Here is a 23094-nt window from a genome sequence, read left to right on the forward strand (position 1 = left end):
TGTCCTCTAGCCATCCCTGCTTAGCCATTTCCACTTCCTGTCGAAATCATTTTTGAGACGTTTGATTCCTTTTTGCCTGCTTCATTTACTGCATTTTTATATTTTCTCCTTTCATTAATTAAATTCAATATTTCTTCTGTTACCCAAGGGTTTCTACTAGCCCTCGTCTTTTTACCTACTTGATCCTCTGCTGCCTTCACTACTTCATCCCTCAAAGCTACCCATTCTTCTTCTACTGTATTTCTTTCCCCCATTCCTGTCAATTGTTCCCTTATGCTCTCCCTGAAACTCTGCACAACCTCTGGTTTAGTCAGTTTATCCAGGTCCCATCTCCTTAAATTCCCACCGTTTTGCAGTTTCTTCAGTTTTAATCTACAGTTCATAACCAATAGATTGTGGTCAGAGTCCACATCTGCCCCTGGAAGTGTCTTACAATTTAAAACCTGGTTCCTAAATCTCTGCCTTACCATTATGTAACGTATCTGATATGTTCTAGTATCTCCAGGGTTCTTCCATGTATACAACCTTCTTTCATGATTCTTAAACCAAGTGTTAGCTATGATTAAGTTATGCTCTGTGGAAAATTCTACCAGGCGGCTTCCTCTTTCATTTCTTAGCCCCAATCCATATTCACCTGCTACCTTTTCTTCTCTCCCTTTTCCTACTGTCGAATTCCAGTCACCCATGACTATTAAATTTTCATCTCCCTTCACTACCTGAATAATTTCTTTTATCTAATCATACATTTCACCAATTTCTTCATCGTCTGCAGAGCTAGTTGGCATATAAACTTGTACTACTGTAGCAGGCGTGGGCTTCGTGTCTATCTCGCTCACAATAATGCTTTCACTATGCTGTTTGTAGTAGCTTACCGGTACTCCTATTTTTTTATTCATTATTAAACCTACTCCTGCATTACCCCTATTTGGTTTTGTATTTATAACACTGTATTCACCTGACCACCGAACTTCACTAATTCCCACTATATCTAACTTTAACCTATCCATTTCCCTTTTTAAATTTTCTAACCTACCTGCCCGGTTAAGGGATCTGACATTCCACGCTCCGATCCGTAGAACGCCAGTTTTCTTTCTCCTGATAACAACGCCCTCTTGAGTAGTCCCCGCCCGGAGATCCGAATGGGGGTCTAGTTTACCTCCGGAGTATTTTGCTCAAGAGGACGCCATCATCATTTAATCATACAGTAAAGCTGCATGCTCTCAGGAAAAATTACGGCTGTAGTTTCCCCTTGCTTTCAGCCGTTCGCAGTACCAGAACAGCAAGGCTATTTTGGTTAGTGTTACAAGGGCAGATCAATCAATCATCCAGACTGTTGCCCTGCAACTACTGAAAAGGCTGCTGCCCCTCTTCAGGAACCACACATTTGTCTGGACTCTCAACAGATACCCCTCCGTTGTCGTTGCACCTACGCTACGGCTATCTGTATCATTGAAGCACGGAAGACTCCACACCAACGGCAAGGTCCGTGGTTCATAGGGGTAATAAATAATGGAAAAAAGTAGACAGTTATAGTGGTATAGAAAGGAGAGACAATGGCAGTGAGAGAGAAAGAGGACACAGTGGCAGTCGGACATAGTTCACAGCGACAGAAAGGAAAAGAGTGAAGGAGTGAAGGTCAGTAGGAGAGAGATAAAATTTGGAAATTTGTGGTAGGTTCTATGGGGCCAAACTGCTGAGGTCATCGGGACCTAAACTTACACACTACATAATCTAACTTAAACAAAGTTACGCTAAGGACTACACACACACACACACACACACACACACACACACACACACACACATATGCCCGAGGGAGGATTCGAACCTCCGACGGGGGGAGCCGAGCGGACGGTGACAAGGAGCCCAGACCGTGCGGCGAGAGAAGTAAAGGGACAGAGTAAGAGGAAGTAGGTGAAAGCGAATGATAATGAGAGACAGAGTCTATAATAATGACAACAAGGAAGAGAGCGATAGTGACAGCAAAAAGAGACAGAAGCAGTGGAAGGAATAAATGAAATAGTAGCAGTAAGAGAGAGCAAGAGGGAGACAGTAACAGTCAGCTGAGACAGTATGAGAAGGACAGAACGAAGAAGATGTGACTGTGAAACAGGGCACAGTCACAGAGAGACACAAAGAGATAATGACAATGAGTTCGGCTCAATGAGTGAGTGAGAATGGGCAGGTGGGAGTGGATGAGTATAAGCGACTTACAGCAGTGGGCTAATGGGTGTGCGGGAGTGAGAAGTGAGTTGCGTGTTAAAAAGAGCAGGAATATGTTCGCATGCCAGACTTTTGGCGAAATTTTTAAAGGTGCAGAGGATGGTTGAATGAGGCAGCTGGAACCCCACTTTTCAGTCAATGTCTTTTAATAAACAGGAGCCTATTCGCCTTTTTTATGCTCGTACAGAAGAATTTTTCGGCTGGTATTGTACGTATTGTAAGTAGATATAACTTTTTTACTAACAGTATTTTTCTGTCTGTTTTAGATCTGAAGATGATTGCTAGCACAATCGAAACAAGTCATGTCATTTTATAACCCACGATCTAGACAAATAAAGTTATTTAGAAAATTAAGATCGCTTTTCGACATTATTGGCCATGTAAGGCCTTAATAACTACACTTGAGGCAAAATCACATCTCAGGTCAATGAATGAACTAATAAATTACTCTTTTTTGGTCACTTAGCCCTTTTTTTCATTCTTTACTCCTTATTGACGTGTTTCGATCTCAGCATCATCAAATCGTAATGAATACTTACCATACAGTCAACTGTAAACATTCTTCCTTAACATCAGTGGCCAAAATGATGTTACGAAAAAACATTTACAATTAACTAGACAACACAAGAATCGTGGCTCGGCGACAAGCCGCATTTTCATCCACAAAAATTACATCGTTGTTTGGGAACAAGGCCATGAATGCCTGCAAATTGTCTCCAAGTAGCCGAACATAACCATTTGCAGCCAACGATCGGTTCAGTTGGACGAGAGGACGCAGCACATTCCATGTAACCACAACCTACCCCATAATGGAGCCGACACCAGCTTGCATAGTGTCTTGTTGACAACTTCGGTTCATGGCTTCCTGGGGTCTGCACTACACTCGAACCCTACCATCAGCTCTTACCAAATGATCTGACCAGGTCACGGTTTTCTACTCGTATAGGTTCCAACCGATACGGTCACGAACCAAGGAGAAGCGTTATAGACCACATCGTGTTGTTAGCAAAGAGTTTCGCAATCGGTCGTCTGCTGCCATAGCCCATTAAAGCCAAATTTCGCACGTTGTCCTAACGGATACGTTCGTCGTACGTCCTGCATTGGTTTCTGCGGTTGTTTCACGCAGTGTTGTTTGTCTGCTAGCACTGACAACTCTACCTATACGGCGCTGAATGTCAGTCGTTAACTGAAGGTCATCGGCTACTGTGCTGTCCGTGGTGAGAGATAATACCTGAAATTTGGTATTCTCGACACACTTCTCACATTGTGGATCTCGGAATATTTGATTCCCTAACAATTTCCAAAATGGAATGTCCCGTGCGTGTAGCCCCAACTGCCATTCCGAGTTCAACGCCCGCAAATTTCCGTCGTGCGGTCATAATCCCGTCGGGAAACTTTTCGCATGAATCATCTGAGTGCAAATGAGAGGTCCGCCAATGCACTGCCCTTTTATACCCTTTGTACGCGAAACTACTGCCATCTGTATATGTGTATCTCGCTGTCCCATGACTTTTGTGACCTCAATGTACTGAATGCGCAGAGTTAGAGACCAGTATCGTTGATGTCCTACCGTTCCAGTACCTTAGAGCGTATTGTAAGCTCAGAAATTACGACACCCTGGAGACAAAACATCTTGCAAATCACAGGTCGTTGTGAACAGGTCGATTGCGTCTTCGTATATGTTCGACGCTGTACCTCACATTACTACGATCGCCACAATTACTCAGATCTGTTGTTGACTGGAGGGATGCTTCATTAACAGAGTCCAGTACGCTTTATTGGACTGCGAATGTTCCACAGGGAAGGAAAAGGTGTGCAGTACGACTTTTACGTTAAAATGCGGTGAATAGAAACAATGGGGTGAATAGTAACGACACTTACAGTTGAGTTATTTCCTACGGAGTCGGAAGGCAAATGGGAATATCATTCAAAGACTTGTTTGTCTAGTTTGGTAGTGAACAAATCTAATGAGGAGATTGTGAATATCAAACTTGACGACACTACAAGTCGACGTTTTTTGTACTATATGACAAACGTCAGATAGGGTGCTGACTTTGCTTACTTCGAACTTTATCTGTAAGTACCAATCTAAATGGCCTTGTTTTAAGTACGTGGAAAGCAAATTTGCAATTCCGTTTCACTAAGCAAACGTTTACTTTTGAAGTACACTTCATTTTGACTTGTGTTTCGGCTAATGTGGGGTAGTGTTTCCGTAATTTGTGGGGTGAACAGAAACCGTAATCGTCGCTGTTTCTTCAGAAGAAGGCGAAGAATTTGATGGAAACGAAGAACCATCTGGCATTTTTCTCAATCCAGGAGATTACGCTATGGCCAAAGCATGTGCAAAAAGTTAGCAGTCATTTCGATTTTTCGGTATGAAATTTGTTATTTATATGGTAAAGGTTATGTTGATATTTTTTTAAAAAATCATGGCCGACTAAATACGTTTATTCCAACGGATGAGAAGTCATTTATTATTTAAGGAGATGATGTTCGAAAGCCCTTCATTTCTTCTAGGGGTACGACTTGTAGATTCAAAGAGATAATTTTTAAACATGATGTCACTGACTTAAAGTATGAACAAACAAATCAAGTTCATAAATTTAATATTACAACAATGTAAATATAGACATAACTTTGTTTAAAAAACGAGTAGAAACAACAATTCACTCAATATTATTTCCTATTGCATTAAATAAAAAGCTTTTTCAAACAGATAAGTTTTGTTTCTTATTCTCCTAGGTCCAAAACAGTTATTGATATGGCCCTATTCACCCCAAAGGCAATAAACAGAAAAAAATAATAGCATTAATACTGTTGTACCTATTCATCGCTCTCAGCAGGATGAATAGGAATACGGAGTTTTTATTTTTTGTGTTCTGAAAGCATAAATCAGGTCTCAAATGTAACTACGAGTTTACAATTAGGTACACATAATTTTTCTTCTCATGCTTATTTTAAAAATTGTTAATTGAATACTGTTTCTACTCAAACCATTTTACGGTAACATTCACAATAGACATAAGCGATTTTCCACATAGGATGAGCAGCACCATAAGTTTACCAGCTGATGGAACTGCACTGGGGAGTATCGTCGTTGTACGAAAGTAAAGAATTGCAGAAAGATATTAACAAAATTTCGACTTGATGATTGTGATAGGCATCTCTCATCAAACGTGGATAAATGGGTCATATAACAAAAAAACAGAACCTGATCTTATCCAATAATAAGATTAGTGGTGAACTTGAGCACGTTAAACTGAATATGTATCTATGGACAAAACCAAGAAGAGATATTGAATGGGGTGACGACGTAAATCTGTAGTAGGAAAGGCGAATAGAAATCTTTCTCTTTATTTCTCTGGAAAAATCCACTGCATTCGAGAAAGTAGTACGGTCAATTCTATTGTTCCATTGTTTAGAATCCTTATCAAGTTGGCATGACAACAGACAAAGAACAAATTCTGAGATGCGCTACAAGGATAGTAACAGGTTGGGATATTTCCCATGAATAATAGAGGTGTTGAGGAAATTTAAATGAGAATGCCTGGAAGACAGAAGGCCTAGTTCTCGCTAAACCCTGTTGTGTACCTTTAGGGAATATATATATATATATATATATATATATATATATATATATATATATATATATATGAGGATCATGAGAACGAGAGAGAGTACGAGACGTAATAAATGCACATAACAGTGATCTTCCTCTGATTCATAAGGCAAATGGAATAGGAAAGAAAATCAATAATACTGGTGCGATGTACCCCCGCCAAGCATTGTACAGTTTCTTCATGAGTATATATGTAGTTGATATAGAGCTAACATCTCACCATACGAGCAAACTGGACGCGTCTAGCACGGCAGGACCACGGAATTAGTGCCACAGTCTCATTTACTTGAAAATTACGGCCGTGCTGTAGCGCTCGCCGCCACTCTTTTAATGTATGCAAACTCTCTCTCTCCGAATTAAAATACGGGCGGCATTACTTACTACGTAAAATAGTTCCCGCGAGGCCTGAAAGCGACCAGTGTCCGTTTACGTTATATATTTTTTATTACGTCTCAATTTTGCTTTATGTTGCTCTTATTAGTTTGTAACTAATTATTTTTGGATGCCCTGGTAAATTAATGTATATTTATTGAATACATACCACGTAAAATTTGATGAATAAGAATTGTATTTCACTGGAACAAGTGCCCAGTATACGCGTCTGTAATTGCCACTGCCGACAGCCAATTCCACGGCTCATCAACCCTGTTATCCAGATTTGAATTATTATGGTTGTTTCATCTTTGTGAATTTCAGATTGCTCGATTACGAGAAACTGACGTCGGATAAAGAAATTATAGCCTACTCCTACATTGCAAAAATCAAAAAATCAGAAATATTGAAAAGTTTAATTAATAAAAAAATGTTGTGGGTATCTAACACAAACGTTACTGAGAAATTTTAATTTTGTACACATGTTTTAAAAATTGTAGAAGGAAATTAGTTAATTTTCCTCGTTTTTCTTAGTCCGAGAGGGTAACCTCGAGCTCTGAGTATTCCTGAAATTGTCATTACACGAAATTTTAACATTTCCGGTACTCCATTAACACAGAAAGTTGAATTTTACATATGCTGCAGAGAATTACTAATTTTTCTTTACATGAGTTTCCACTAACAACTGTTTACTAACGATTATTCTTCACATATTTGATAGAAAACAGCAAATATGTTATTATAATTACCAACAATAACGTGAATATGCTCCTTATTGAAAGACTCTGAAAGACGGATTACCAGCTGCGTCATTCTAACTTCCTCAGCACCTTTAAAAATGATGCCAAAACTTTTGGCCTGTGAACGAATTAGCATTCTTTTTAACATGCAACTCACGTCTCACTCCCACAAATTCCCCTAACTGTAGCTCCCTCTCTGATGATTACGGAGATCCTTTACAGAACATTTCTCCATGCTACGTCACTTTGTAAACTACGTTTTGGCATCACCCCAGATTTTACGTGTACAGGTAGGGTAAATTTGCAGCTCCATATCTCGGAAACGCATAAAAACGTCGAGAAAATTTTCAAGTTTGTTCGACATCGGGATCTTAAGAATATGTTGTAAAAACTACATCCATTCACTGTGCGTAGTGATCTTGGATACTGCGGCTCAGTTTTGGTACGAAAAAGTGGCAAAACGCGCTTTCTTTGGTGTTTCTGTGGTACTGCCAATGAACTAATCGTACCTCTATATGTCCCGTAAGACCCACTGTATATCACAATGTGATTTGCTCCATTTGTCTAAGCAGGTAGAAGTGTTAATTAAATGAAACAACAAGTTTACTGTTACCAGTCAATGTCTATTTATCTCCACGACGCTTTTCAAAGATTTAAACCTCCATTATCAGGTGGATTTACGTTTGCTAGTATGACATTTGTGTGTGCTGTGTTACGAATTTTTTGTAGGAACTTGTGGTACTGTCTTAAGCGGTCACAGGTTCCTTTCACTGTCGTAACACACCACATGTACACTGTCATACATGTGATGTGCTACGACAGTGAAAGGAACCTGTGACCACTGGAGACAGTGCCACAAGTTCCTACAAAAAAAAAAAAGTCGTATTACAACACACACAAATGTCATACTAACAAATGTAAATCCATCTGATGATGGAAGTTTAAACCTTTGAAACGCGCCGTGGAGATAAATAGACATTGACTGGTAACAGTAAACTTGTTGTTTAGTTTAATGTAAATAACAGTCACGGTAAAGCCTGAACTAAAATGTTTGCAATTAAAGGTAGAAGTGTGTAATATTCATACTTTGACCCTGTACTGCAGCATAGTGACACTGAGACGGTTCTTCTGTTGGTATGCAAATGGTCCTTATCCCAAGGGCTGTATAAAGCACTTGACCCTACCTATCTATAACCAATAGAACACGACGTGACAGCCCCGGAAGAATCCCGTTTCCTTATCTATATAAACGATTTGGGAGACAATCTGAGCAGCCGTCTTCGGTTGTTTGCAGATGACACTGTCGTTTATCGACTAATAAAGTCATCATAAGATCAAAACAAACTGCAAAACGATTTAGAAAAAATATCTGAATGGTGAGAAAAGTGGCAGTTGACCCTAAATAACGAAAAGTGTGACGTCATCCACATGAGTACAGAAAGGAACTCGTGAAACTTCGGTTACACGATAAATCAATCTAATCTAAAAGTCGTAAATTCAACTAAATTACAATTACGAACAACTTAAACTGGAAACAACACATAGAAAATGTTGTGGGGAAGGCTAACCAAACGCTGCGTTTTATTGGCAGGACACTTAGAAAATGTAAGACCTACAAAGGAGACTAGCAACACTACTCTTGTCCGTCCTCTTTTAGGATACTGCTGCGCGGTGTGGGATCCTTACCAGGTAGGACTGACGGAGTACATCGAAAAAGTTCAAAGAAAGGGAGCACGTTTTGTATTATCGCGAAATATTGGAGAGAGTGTCACAGAAATGATAAGGGATTTGGGCTGGAAATCATTAAAAGAAAGGCGTTTTTCGTTGGGACGGAATCTTTTCACGAAATTACAGTCACGAACTTTCTCCTCCGAATGCGAAAATATTTTGTTGACACCGACCTACATAGGGCGGAACGATCACCACGATAAAATAAGGGAAATCAGAGCTCGTACGGAAAGATATAGGTGTTTATTCTTTCCGCGCGTTATACGAGATTGGAATATAAAGAGAATTGTGAAGGTGGTTCGATGAACCCTCTGCCAGGCACTTAAATGTGATTTGCAGAGTATCCATGTAGATGAAGATACACGGCGTTTTGGAACGTAATAAGTAGTATATTCTGTCGCTTGTGTACCGATTATCTACCTGGAGATGAGCTCCATCTATGTCTCTAAATATGAAATTGTTTATTTTATACCACAGAAGCGTTTTATTTATGAAGCTTCCTCTGTGCCTGTAATACATCTTTGTTATACTCTGACGGAAAGAAATCGCAACCAAGAAGGAGTTGGTAGGCGTGTCTCTACATTTGAAAGATGAAGTGTATTCACATTTTGAGCCACCTGCATCAGAGTGGCGCTAGTAGCGCCATTACGAGTACGTAAATCAGGTTTGCTTTAAATACACGCCGTAACGGTCGTGAGTGTTTGTTATATTTGAGATTCGACGAGGTGAGTTGATGTTTGCGAAGAATTCCTTTAAGGCTATAAGGACGCCATTATCCGTATCTCACTGAGTTTGAAAGAGGTCGTGTTATAGGACTATGAGAAGCTGGATATTTCTTTGAAGATATTGCAGAAAGACTTGGCAGGAATGTAGCCACTGTAAATCATTGCTGGCAGAGGTGGTCACGGGAATGTGCAGTCGCAAGAAGACCGAGCTTCGGACGGTAACGTGGCATTATCGAGAGGAGAGATCATCGAGTTCGATGTATGGCTCCGGGTCATCGTACTGGTACTGCGTCTGCAGCAGCAGTTTGAGCAGCAGTTGGTACCACAATGATATGAAGAACAGGTCCCTGTAGCGTGCCTTATACTGAATGCCAATTGCGACGGCATTCCAGGCACCTTATTCCAGTGTCAAGTGAGAGATCATTGGAGGGCAGGGTGGAGGTCTGTTCCGTTTTCTGATCAAAGCTGTTTCTACCTTGGTGCCAGTGATGGCCCTGTGTTGGATGCGAAGAGTTCCGTTGAGGTCATGCCACCAACCTATCTACACACTGGACCTATACCTAGATTTATGGTTTGGGGTGCGATTTCGTATGACAGCAGGAGCACTCTCGGGCTTATCCCACGCATCCTGACTACAAATCTGTGCGTCAGTCTGGTAATTACATCTCTTGTGCGGCCATTCACGAACGGCATTCCAGGCACCTTATTCCAAAAGGATAACGCTCGCCCACTTACTGCTGTTGTAACCGAATACGCTCTACAGACTGTCGAAATGTTGCCTTGGCTTGCTCGATCATCAGATTTGTCTCAAATCGAGAAGATATGGGACATCACCGTACAACTACAGCGTCATCCACAAACACATTAACCGCCCCTGTATTGACTGAACAAGCGTAACAGATATGGAGCTCGATTCCAGAAGCTGACATCCGGCACCTGTACAACACAACCCATGCAGGTCTGCATTCTTGCATTCAACATCCTGGCGGTTACATCAGGTATTAATGTACCAGCATAACACATTTGCAATGGCTTATCTCGTGCTTACATTAATCTATGATCTTGCAATATTAACAACTTAAATATGTCAGCTAGACAAATGTATTCCTGCAATTTCATTGCTCTACATTATTTTTTTGTTATTGCGATTCTCCGCGCGGAGTAGCGGCGCGGTTTGAGGTGCCTTGGCAATGAATTGAACGGCCCATCCCGCAGGAGGTTCGAGTCCTCCCTCGGGCGTAGGTGTGTGTGTTGTTCTTAGCATAAATTAGGTTAAGTTAGTTTAAGTAGTGTGTAAGTCTAGGGACCGATGACCTCAGCAGTTTTGGTCCCTTAGAAATTCACACATATTTGAAGATTTTGTATTGCGATTCCTTCCGCCAATGTATTTATAGTGTAATATGATTTGTAATATTTCCAGGTATCTTACTTCATTACAGTCTTCCCGTTATTCTCTAAGTGTCAGGTGTGAAACAAGTTTTTGGAGCATAAGTTGCGAAAGGTCCTACTTACGATTTTTGAGACCGTATTATCTGACGACACACAGATTCATTTACAGGCTTCACTTTCGCATTGCTTTGTTTCAAATTTTTTACCCTCGTGGTCTAGGGGTAGCGTCTTTGATCACTAATCAAAACGTCCTCGTGTCCCGGGTTCGAATCGCGTCACTGCTTAAATTTTGATTAATAATCAGCATTGGCGACCGAATACTCCCGGCGTAAGAAGTCACCCTCACTCTGCCAACGGCCTTATCAAGAGGTCGGAGGAGTGGACAGAAGTTCAGGGCACTCTCTTGTCCTATGAGTGGGAAATTGCCCCTAAAGGTGGTAGAATCAGCAATGATCAACGGCATGAGGATGCAAAAGGCAACGGAAATCACTGCATTAAAGACACGTGACGTGTATCCACAGGACATGTGGCCTGTAATTGAAGAAGTGTCATGATGATGATCTCTCCATTAGCAAAAGATTCCGGAATAGTCCCCCTTCGGATCTCCGGGAACGTATTGCCAAAGGGCAGGTGACCATGAGAAGAAGACTGAAAAATCAACGAAAGAATAACGTTCCACGAGTCGGGGCATGGAATGTCAGAAGATTGAATATGGTAGCGAAACTAGAAAATCTGAAAAGGGAAATGCAAAGGCTCAATCAAGATATAGTAGGGATCAGGAAAGTGCAATGGAAAGAAGACAAGGATTTCTGGTCAGATGAATATATTTTAATATCAACAGCGGCAGAAAATGGTATAACGGTAGAGGACTCGTTATGAACGGGAATGTAGGGCAGAGAGTGTGTTACTGTGAACAGTTCAGTGGTAGGGTTGTTCTTATCAGAATCGACAGCAAACCAATACCGACAACGATACCTCAGTTATACATGCCGACGCCGCAAGTTGAATATGAAGAGACAGAGAAAGTATATGAAGATATTGAAAGGATAACACGGTATGTAAAGGGAGATGAAAATCTAATAGTCATGGGAGACTGTAATGCAGTTGTAGGGGAAGAAGAAAAGGTTACAGAGAATATGGGCTTGGGACAAGGAATGAGAGAGAAAGACTAATTGAGTTCTGTAATAAAATTCAGCGAGTAATAGCGATTACTGTGTTCAAGAATCACAAGAGGCGGAGGTGTACTTGGAAAGAGCCGGGTCGATACGGAAAGATTTCAGCTACACTCCTGGAAATGGAAAAAAGAACACATTGACACCGGTGTGTCAGACCCACCATACTTGCTCCGGACACTGCGAGAGGGCTGTACAAGCAATGATCACACGCACGGCACAGCGGACACACCAGGAACCGCGGTGTTGGCCGTCGAATGGCGCTAGCTGCGCAGCATTTGTGCACCACCGCCGTCAGTGTCAGCCAGTTTGCCGTGGCATACGGAGCTCCATCGCAGTCTTTAACACTGGTAGCATGCCGCGACAGCGTGGACGTGAACCGTATGTGCAGTTGACGGACTTTGAGCGAGGGCGTATAGTGGGCATGCGGGAGGCCGGGTGGACGTACCGCCGAATTGCTCAACACGTGGGGCGTGAGGTCTCCACAGTACATCGATGTTGTCGCCAGTGGTCGGCGGAAGGTGCACGTGCCCGTCGACCTGGGACCGGACCGCAGCGACGCACGGATGCACGTCAAGACCGTAGGATCCTACGCAGTGCCGTGGGGGACCGCACCGCCACTTCCCAGCAAATTAGGGACACTGTTGCTCCTGGGGTATCGGCGAGGACCATTCGCAACCGTCTCCATGAAGCTGGGCTACGGTCCCGCACACCGTTAGGCCGTCTTCCGCTCACGCCCCAACATCGTGCAGATCGCCTCCAGTGGTGTCGCGACAGGCGTGAATGGAGGGACGAATGGAGACGTGTCGTCTTCAGCGATGAGAGTCGCTTCTGCCTTGGTGTCAATGATGGTCGTATGCGTGTTTGGCGCCGTGCAGGTGAGCGCCACAATCAGGACTGCATACGACCGAGGCACACAGGGCCAACACCCGGCATCATGGTGTGGGGAGCGATCTCCTACACTGGCCGTACACCACTGGCGATCGTCGAGGGGACACTGAATAGTGCACGGTACATCCAAACCGTCATCGAACCCATCGTTCTACCATTCCTAGACCGGCAAGGGAACTTGTTGTTCCAACAGGACAATGCACGTCCGCGTGTATCCCGTGCCACCCAACGTGCTCTAGAAGGTGTAAGTCAACTACCCTGGCCAGCAAGATCTCCGGATCTGTCCCCCATTGAGCATGTTTGGGACTGGATGAAGCGTCGTCTCACGCGGTCTGCACGTCCAGCACGAACGCTGGTCCAACTGAGGCGCCAGGTGGAAATGGCATGGCAAGCCGTTCCACAGGACTACATCCAGCATCTCTACGATCGTCTCCATGGGAGAATAGCAGCCTGCATTGCTGCGAAAGGTGGATATACACTGTACTAGTGCCGACATTGTGCATGCTCTGTTGCCTGTGTCTATGTGCCTGTGGTTCTGTCAGTGTGATCATGTGATGTATCTGACCCCAGGAATGTGTCAATAAAGTTTCCCCTTCCTGTGACAATGAATTCACGGTGTTCTTATTTCAATTTCCAGGAGTGTAGATTACATCATGGTCAGACAGAGATCCCGAAATCAGATACCGGATTGTAAGGAGTACCCAGGAGCAGATATAGATTCAGATAACAATACAGTAGTGATGAAGAGTAGGCTGAAGTTTAAAACATTAATCAGGAACAATCAATACGCAAATAATCGGGATACGGAAGTACTAAGGAATGACGGATACGCTATAAGTTCTCTAAGGCTATAGATACAGCAAAAAGGAATAGCTCAGTAGGCAGTAGAGTTGAAGAGGAATGGACATCCCTAAAAAGGGCCATCACAGAAGTTGGAAAGAAAACTATAGGAACAAGGAAGGTAACTGCGAAGAAACCATGGGTAACAGAAGAAATACTTCAGTTGATCAATGGAAGAAGGAAGTAGAAAAATGTTCCAGGAAACTCATGAATGTAGAAATACAAGTCATTGAGGAATGAAATAAATAGGAAGTGCAGCGAAGCTAAGATGAAATGGCTGCAGGAAAAATGTGAAGACATCGAAAAGAAATGATTGTCAGAAGGACAGACTCAGCATACACGAAAGTCAAAACAACCTTCAGTGACATTAAAACGAAGGTTGATAAGAGTGCAACGGGAATTCCAGTGTTAAATGCAGAGGAGAGAGCGGATAGGTGGAAAGAATACAGTGAAAGCCTCTGTGAGGGGGAAGATTTGATGTGATAGAAGACAGAGGAGTCGATTTAGAAGAGATAGGGGATCCACTATTAGAATCAGAATTTAAAAGTACTTTCGAAGATTTAAGGTCAAATAAGGCAGAATGAATAGATAACACTCAATCAGAATTTCTAAAATCATTGGGGGAAGTGGCAACAAAGCAACCACGTTGTATGAGTCCGGCAACATACCATACGACTTTCCAAAAAAATATCATCGACTCAGTCTTCGGGACTGAGAGACCTGACAAGTGCGAGAATTATTGCAAAATCAGCTAAACAGCTCATACGGCCAAGTTGAAGGATGTAAAAGAAAACTGAGGATGTGCTAGATGACGATTAATTTGGCTTTAGAAAACGTGAAGACACGAGTGAGGCAATTCTGACCATGCGACTGATAATGGAAGCAAGACTAAAGAAAAATCAAGACACGGTCATAGAATTTATCGACCTAGAAATAGCGCTCGTCAATGTAAAACGGTGCAAGATGTTATGAGTTCTGAGAAAAAAGGGGTAAGATGTAGGGAGAGACTGGTAATATACAATATGTACGAAAACCAAGAGGGAATAATAATAGCGGACGACCAAGAACGAAGTGCTCGGATTAAAAATGGTGTAAGACAAGGATTTAGTCTTTCGCCCCTGCTGTTCAGTGTGTACATCGAAGAAGCAACGATGGAAATAAAAGAAAGATTCAGGAATGGAATTAAAATTCAAGATGGAAAGGGTATCAATGATACGATTCACTGACGAAATTGCTATCCTGAGTGAAAGTGAAGAAGAATTACATAATCTGCTGAATGGAATGAACAATATAATGAGTACAGAAAATTGATTGAGATTAAATAGAAGAAATATGATAGTAATGAGAAGTAGCAGAAATGAGAACAGCATTGATGGTCTCGAAGTAGATGAAGTTAAGGAATACTGCTACCTAGGTACTAAAATAACGAATGACGGACGGATGTCTGGTTTGTGCGGAGCTCAACTTCGTGGTCATCAACGCCCGTACGAAGTCCCAGTTCTTATACAGTCCAATTTTTTACGCAGTCCACTGTCACAAATGATGATGGTGATGATTATGATGATGAAATAATGAGGACAACACAAACCAGTCCAATTTTCTACACAGTCCACTGTCACAAATGATGATGGTGATGATTATGATGATGAAATAATGAGGACAACACAAACCAGTCCAATTTTCTACACAGTCCACTGTCACAAATGATGATGGTGATGATTATGATGATGAAATGATGAGGACAACACAAACATCAAGTCCCCGGCCAGAAAAAATCCCCAACCCGGACGGGAATCGAACCCGGTACTCCGTGGTCCAGAGGCGGCAGCGCTAGCCACAAGATCACGAGCCGCGTGACGGCCGGAGTAAGGATGACGTCAAAAGCATACTAGCAATAGTAAAAGGTCATTCCTGGCCCAGAGAAAATCAAACATAGACCTTAATTTGAGGAAGAAATTTCTGAGACTGGACGCCTAGAGTACAGCATTATATCGTAGTGAAACATGAATTGTGGGGAAAACCGGAACTGAGGAGAATTGAAGCATTTGAAATGTGGTGCTACAGACGAATTTTGAAAGTTAGTTGGACTGATAAGCTAAGAGGAGGTTCTGCGCAGAGTCGGAGAGGAAAAGAATATGTGTAAAACACTGACAAAGAGAAGAGACAAAATAATAGGACATCTGTTAAGACATGAGGGAATGACATTCGTGGTAGCAGAGGGAGCTGTAGAGGTCAAAAACTGTAGAGGAATACAGAGAATGGAATATGTCCAGCTAATAATTGAGGACGTAGGTTGCATGTGCTGCTCTGAGATGAAGAGGTTGGCACAGGAGCGGGTTTCGTGACGGTCCGCATCAAACCACTCAGAAGACTGATGACAAAAATAAAAAAGGACATATATTAGTTGTGTGTTAGTGAAGTGTTTTTAGTGTTCACATTGTTGACAACCGCAGCTGTGTGTAGTCGTGTTTTGTTTGCTTCCCGTGTCGTTATGCAGTATGATATAAAAACAAACTGCCTTTTATTTAGTTTTGCAGAAGGAGCAGATCCCGTTTATTTAGTTTTGCAGAAGGAGCAGACCTCCAAGAACTCATTAACTAATTAGCCAAAGAAAACACAATGACTTAATGGAGAGACGCAGGTCGTAAGCTAAGGCAAACTTTTTTTTTGTCCATTGACGTTTTAACTTTGTTATGCTCCAATGAAAGCTGTAAGTTCATCATTTCGAAACACTTCAGCGTCCTGTACAATAACTAAACTGTACTTCTCCGGTTGACATTTCAGGATGGCATTTGTAGAGCAGGAGAGACTTTCACCAAAAACCAGCTAAAGGCGGCCGTGAACGAGTGCAACGACACGTACTTCTTATCTCAGAGTAAGTACGCTTACAATAATCTAGCTAAAGCTCTTCGAACCCATAATCTCCCAGCTTAAGGCTAAACGGGATTACTTCCTGAAAATACCATTTTTTTGTGTCACTCTTCCTAGTCTTTTGCTGAGAGCTCCTTCAATTGAAAACAAACTTTCAGAATCCATTTACTATCGGAAATGACACAGAAAGAGCTAAATTATTTTTAACATTAAAAGCACTTATGATGGGGACACAATGAATTGACTAACATAAAGGCCCTACAGAGATTTGGTGATAGACTCTACGTGAATTAGTGTAGACGCTCACAAGATTATTTTTGTGTTACCAATTGCACTACCGGTACGCGCTCCACTGTTCATGTTCGTCTCAAATTTCGGTTGTCCCTTGTTTGTTACCATACTTTGAAAGCTCAACAGGTGCTCTAGCGGTAGCTTGCAGGAGTGTGGAAGTTACTGAGAGATGTAAGTGACAAATTGTAACTTTTAGTGAATCCCTGAGGTGTGCGCGGATTGTGTTATTGTACTGTAATGTCCGCAGAAAGCAGATATGTTGATCTGAGTTCAAGTCTGTCATACAATTTTAATCTGCAGTAGATCATATAAAACGCTATTTACTTACTTGTAATCTTTGCAAACCATTCCATAGTATTAAAACGTGCAGTTCACCTTAGAGTTTTTGTATGCCAGAGTCTAGCTACACATCAGTGGACCCTAATAGAGGATCCGGCAAAAGCAATCTTTAAATTATAATGCAACAAGTTTTTAAACGTATTACATATACAGACTAAGCTCCTTTCCGTAAGGAAATTGCGTGTTAGGCTTTAAGGTTATAATTGTAAAGATAACAGTAGTAATTTTGTTTTACATTACAGAAAGCTGGGACAGCGTGGTCACCACTGGCTCTCTTGACGACGAGAAAGATCTGGTGGCGAAGGTGAGTTTCTCTTTTAGCTGTTTCGTCTGAGAGTCACAGACTAGTGGCCAGCATATTTCACGAATAAACTTGAGGTTTCCTTCTTTTCCAGTGCTTCTTCGAGTGCGTGCTACTGCAGACAGGCGCGGTAAGTGAATAGCAAATGTCTTTTTTTTTTCTTTTTCTTTTTGCACGAATTCCTTTCCTGTGCCAACGTCTTCATCTCAGAGAAGCACTTGCAGTCTACGTACTCAATTATTTGCTGGATGTATTCCAGTCTCCGTCTTCCTCTACATTTTTTGCCCTATGCAGCTCCCTCTAGTGCTAGGGAAGTCATTAACCGATGCCTTAACGGATGTCCTATCATCCCATCTCTTGTCGTTGTCACTATTTTGCACATATTCTCCTCTCAGATACTGCGCAGAACCTCCTCATTCTCACCTTATCAGTCCATCTAATTTTTAACATTTAAAATGCTTCGATTATCTTCTGTTCCGGCTTTCCCACAGTCCATATTTCACTACCATAGAATGCAGGCCGGCCAGGGTGGCCGAGCGGTTCTAGGCGCTACAGTCCGGAACCGCGCGACCGCTACGGTCGCAGGTTCGAATCCTGCCTCGGGCATGGATGTGTGTGATGTCCTTAGGTTAGTTAGGTTTAAGTAGTTCTAAGTTCTAGGGGACTGATGACCTCAGCAGCTACGTCCCATAGTGCTCAGAGCCATAGAATGCAGTGTTCCAAATGTAAGTTCTCAGAAATTTCTTCCTCAAATGAAGGCCTCTTAACCATGAATGCGCTTTTTGCTAGCGCTAGTCTGCTTTTGATGTTCTCCATGCAGTGTACGACATTGGTTATATTGCAGCCTTGATAGTAGAATTCCTTAACTTCATCTACTTCCTGACCCTAAATCATGATGTTAAGTTTTTCGCTGTTCTCATTTCTGCCATTTCCTATTACTTTCGTCTAACTTATATTTATTCTCATTAGACTGTTCATTCCATTTAACAGATTATGTAATTCTTGTTCACGATCACTCAGAATTGCAATGTCACCAGCGAATCATATACTGGTATCATTTCACCTTGGATTTTGATTCCACTCCTGAACCTTTCTTTTATTATCATCATTGCTTTTTCGATGTGCAGCTTGAAGTCCTCTTGGCTTTGTACATATTTTATATTACCAATCTCTCTCTATAGCTTACTGTTCCTTATTGCTGTATCTATAGCCTTCGAGAACTTCAAGTGTATCTCGTCATTTCTTAGTACTTGCGTATCCCACTTCTTATGTATTCATTAAGGAAATCTGCTTAACAACTAAAAAAATTCGTATAAACATGAATTTTATTTCATGGTGCATGTATAGGACAAAACTTCCGATGAGGTAGCTGTATTCTGCAGTAGACCCCAAAAATCGTCAGTGGTTTCAAGAAAGTCTTCTGAATACAGGAGACAAATCAAATGAAATTTCTCATGACTTTCATGAAGTTAGGAAAGTCAATAACTGTTTATCACTGTAATATCAATTGGTATTGCGATATCTATTGAGGTGATGTCCTGATGCTATTAGCTTCTTTCTGTTCAGTGCTTATCATTGTAATATCAGATTATATTGCTAGCACTATTGAGGAGATGTCGTGATTCTTAATTTTTTCCGGTCCAATGTTTGTCATTGTAATATCAAATGGTAGTGCAATCTGTGCTGAGGTGATGTTGTGATGCTATTAGCTTCCTCTGACCCAATGTTTATATTTTAATATAAAATAATATCGCTAGCACTATTGAGCTGATGTAGCGCTATCAGCTTCTACTGGCCCAGTGTTTATCACTGTAATATCAAATGCTACTGCAACCACTAATGAGGTGAAGTCATGATGGTATTAACTTCTGTTAGTCCAGTGTTCATCACTACATCTACATTTACAAAGTACTTCGGAAGCCACCTTACAGTGCGTGGCAGAGGGTACCCTGTACCAACACTAGTCATTTCCTTTTCCGTTCCACCCGCAAATAGAGCAAGGGAAAAATGGCTGTCTATATGCCTTCGCATGAGCCCTAATTTCTCGAATCTTCAGGGCCTTTGTGCGCAGTGTGTGTTGGCGGCAGCAGAATCATTCGTCAGTCAGCTTCAAGTGCCGGTTCTCTAATTTTTCTCAACAGTGTTTCACAGAAAGAACGTCGCCTTCCCTCCAGAGAGTCCCATTTGAGTTCCTGAAGCATCTGGTAACAAATCTAGCAGCCTGCCTCTGAATTGCTTCGATGTCTTCCTACAATGCGACCTGGTACGGTTTCCAAACACTCGAGCGGTACTCACAAATGTCAAATGGTACTGCTGTAAATATTGAGGTGATATATTAGTTTTTGCTGGTCCACGTTTGTCACTGTAATACTAAATGGAGTTGCTGTCACTATTGAAATGATGTCGTGATGCTATTAGTTTCTTCCAGTGCAGTGGTTATCACTGTAATATCAAACTGTATCGGAATACCTATTGAGGTGTGTCGTGGTGCTATTAGCTTGTATCAGTCCAATGTTTATCTTTCTAATATCAAACGGTATTACAAATACAACTGTAGCCTTGATCTCCCTCTATACTTTATAACTCCACCACACTTACTTCTATCGCCAAATCAGTTCCTTTAATATCCGTCACAAGTGGAATAACAGTCATCTCTTTGTGGTGACTAGTTTCGGACAATCACGTCCATTTTCAGACCATGACTTAAGACGTAATTGTAATCGTACAGTTCCCACCAATATACATGTGAGTAACGAGATAAGCATTATCCCTCACTATAATCATTATTACATAGATTGGATACACCTCGTACGAACATACAATGTGAATTCTTTCCAATAGGACGCAGTAAACATATATGAACCTTAATAATGTCCAGGACTAACTGAAAGATCAAGTAACTTCAGCCACGAATTTAGAACGCTGCAATACAGATTTCAGGAAGTAGACACAAGTTTCCGTCATCTTCCGGATGTCATATTCTAATTACTCAGTCTATATCAACATTCGACCAATGAGAAATTTCTGCTGTGTTACGGTTGGTCAAAGCCTAGCTTATAATGGCTCGCATTTCACAGACAGCTACTCATAGATATGTAAATTACACAAATAACATTCAAATACACAGGTGTAAGAACAGAACTCCCAAAAGAGGCAAGAAAACACATACAATGACAATCAAGAATAGAAGCAAAATATTCGGACACGTATGGCTGTTAACAACACGAAAATGTTTGATATTTGTACATCTACTCCAAAGTAAAAGTTCAAACCACAAAATATTTCTCTTTAAATACAAAATACAAAAAAAATAATTTTGAATTACTACATTTTAATAGTAAATTATGTAAAAGATTGGAATGGGAATTTCAAGAGTATGTAAAACATGAATACTGGAACCAGAAATGTGTAGGACGATTGATTCAGTCACTACTAAAGGAAATTTATTGCAAAATAATGATCTGGTAAATACTTTAAAACAGAAATACAATATCGGATTCGCAGTTTCTCGTCATCCCTATGTAATGCGGGGTAGACCACTAAATGACACGAGCGGCGGACCCCGCGGAGTAAAAGGAAGTGAAAAATATTGTGTTGTTAGCAGAGAAGCAATAGCACATAGAATCAATCAAGACAGCTCAGTGACTTTGAACGTTGACTAGTCGTTGGATTTCATCTGAGTGACAAATCCATCATGGACGTTTAAACGCTTCTAAAACCACCTATTTCGACTGTTGGTGGTGTGATTGTGGGGACGCAGAGGAATAAGCATAGCTAAAGGAAGACTAGACATCGTGTACTGACGGACGGGGATCGTAAAGCAGTGCGGAGGGTGGTTAGTAAAATCATATGAAATCAAGTGAACGAATCATTCGTGAGTTCCAAATGTAGCAGTCCAGCTACGACAATGGCTGTACATAGGGAGCTAGATAGTGGTAAATAATCGAGCACATTTCTGTACTCAGTGCCAAGAAACACTCGAAGTGCTGTAAAGAACGAAATCACTGCACAGTGGGTGACTGGGAACGTGTGATTTGGAACGATGAATAGCGCTGGACCCTGTGTGAAAGGGTTTGTGTTTGGCGAACGCGTGGAGAACATTACCTGCTACCATGTGTAGTGCCAACAGTACAGGGGAGGTCGTGTCACTGTATGACTGTCTTTTTCGTGATTACGGGGAGGTCACCCTATTGCTCTGAAAAATAAATAAATAAATAAATAAAAAACGCTGAATACTGCATTTTGAACGTGGATATTATTCAGCAACCGTATACTAATTTCAGCGTAGGATTAAACAGCCAACAGGTTACAAGTAAATAGTAGGTACATTGACCTAGATTTCCACACCTACTAGGAGGGTCTTCATTAGAATAAATGTTGCTAAATCCTATAAAATAATACATAGGAAATGAGGTATGACGAAAAACACATTAAACAACACGACAATTTTTATGACGCACGAAGGTTACTTTCGACACATTACTTTGATAAAAAGCGATAGTCAGAATTTGCAGCAGCTATGCTTCTGTAAAAGGTAAAATACAACGTTCTAGCCTTTGCCATGTGTGCCCAGCTGGGAACGACATCAGACCGATCGGCCAATGTGACTTACGCTGCTGCCGGCCGCCGTGGCCGAGCTGTTCTAGGCGCTTCAGACTGGAACCGCGCGACCGCTACGGTCGCAGGTTCGAATCTTGCCACGGGTATGGATGTTTGTGATGTCCTTAGGTTAGTTAGTTTTAATTAGTTCTAAGTTCTAGGGGATTGATGACCTCAGATGTTGAGTCCCATAGTGCTTCCATGAAAACAATACAACTTGCGCCGCCTATCAGAACATGTAACATGAGCTCATTTGAAACATTGTAACAGAAATAGTTTTAAAAAAGGCAGTTAATTTTAAAAACAAAATATAAAGAGAGCTGAATGTCTTTTTGAAAGTACACAGTAGTCAGATTGAGTATAACAGAGGCTTTAAATAAAATTACTATTACGTCAAGGGCAGAATGACACAGAAAAATTTTACAAACTGTTCTATAATCCAGAAAACATATGCATGAAGTTTACTTCAGCAGCACATATCTATGAGATTAGGTGAAAATAATGTTTCGACACCAGAAGCAGGGAAAATATAGTAAAAATAGAAAAATCAACATTTCCCGAATAGTGGATTGAAACCATTGAAAAAATTTGTGTTACGTAGTTGTAACTGCCCATCGTTCTTAGAAACAGGCTTGAAAATCTCTAGCTCTTCGAGTCTATGACCTTTCTTTTTTCTATGTAAAATTGAAATATGTTCAACGCGTTTCGGTTTATGTCCGAAAATTAGCAGATGATCAGCAAAAGTGGAGTTGTGTACACAACAGATGTTCCTTGTTTCCAGAATGAAACTTCCTGGCAGATTAAAACTGTGTGCCAGACCGAGACTCGAACTCGGAACCTTTGCCTTTCGCGGGCAAGTGCTCTACCACCTGAGCCACCCAAGCAGACTCACGCCCCGTACTCACACCTTCACTTCTGCCAGTACCTCGTCTCCTACCTTCCAAACTTTACAGAAGCTCTCCTGCGAACCTTGCAGAACTAGCACTCCTGGAAG

General features: G+C 41.4%; 1 protein-coding gene across 1 annotated transcript in view; it reads left to right on the top strand.

Annotated features, from left to right (window-relative positions):
• Positions 1-23094, top strand: part of LOC124545405 — a 56010-nt gene that overhangs the window by 13707 nt on the left and 19209 nt on the right. Inside the window, exons 2-4 of the mRNA XM_047124320.1 lie at positions 16484-16574; positions 17443-17504; positions 17596-17631. Coding sequence (XP_046980276.1) covers positions 16484-16574; positions 17443-17504; positions 17596-17631 — 189 coding nt within the window. The remainder of the gene's footprint in view (positions 1-16483; positions 16575-17442; positions 17505-17595; positions 17632-23094) is intronic.

The sequence above is a fragment of the Schistocerca americana genome, chromosome 8 (assembly GCF_021461395.2).
Source record: "Schistocerca americana isolate TAMUIC-IGC-003095 chromosome 8, iqSchAmer2.1, whole genome shotgun sequence".
Classification (NCBI taxonomy): Eukaryota; Metazoa; Arthropoda; class Insecta; order Orthoptera; family Acrididae; genus Schistocerca; species Schistocerca americana.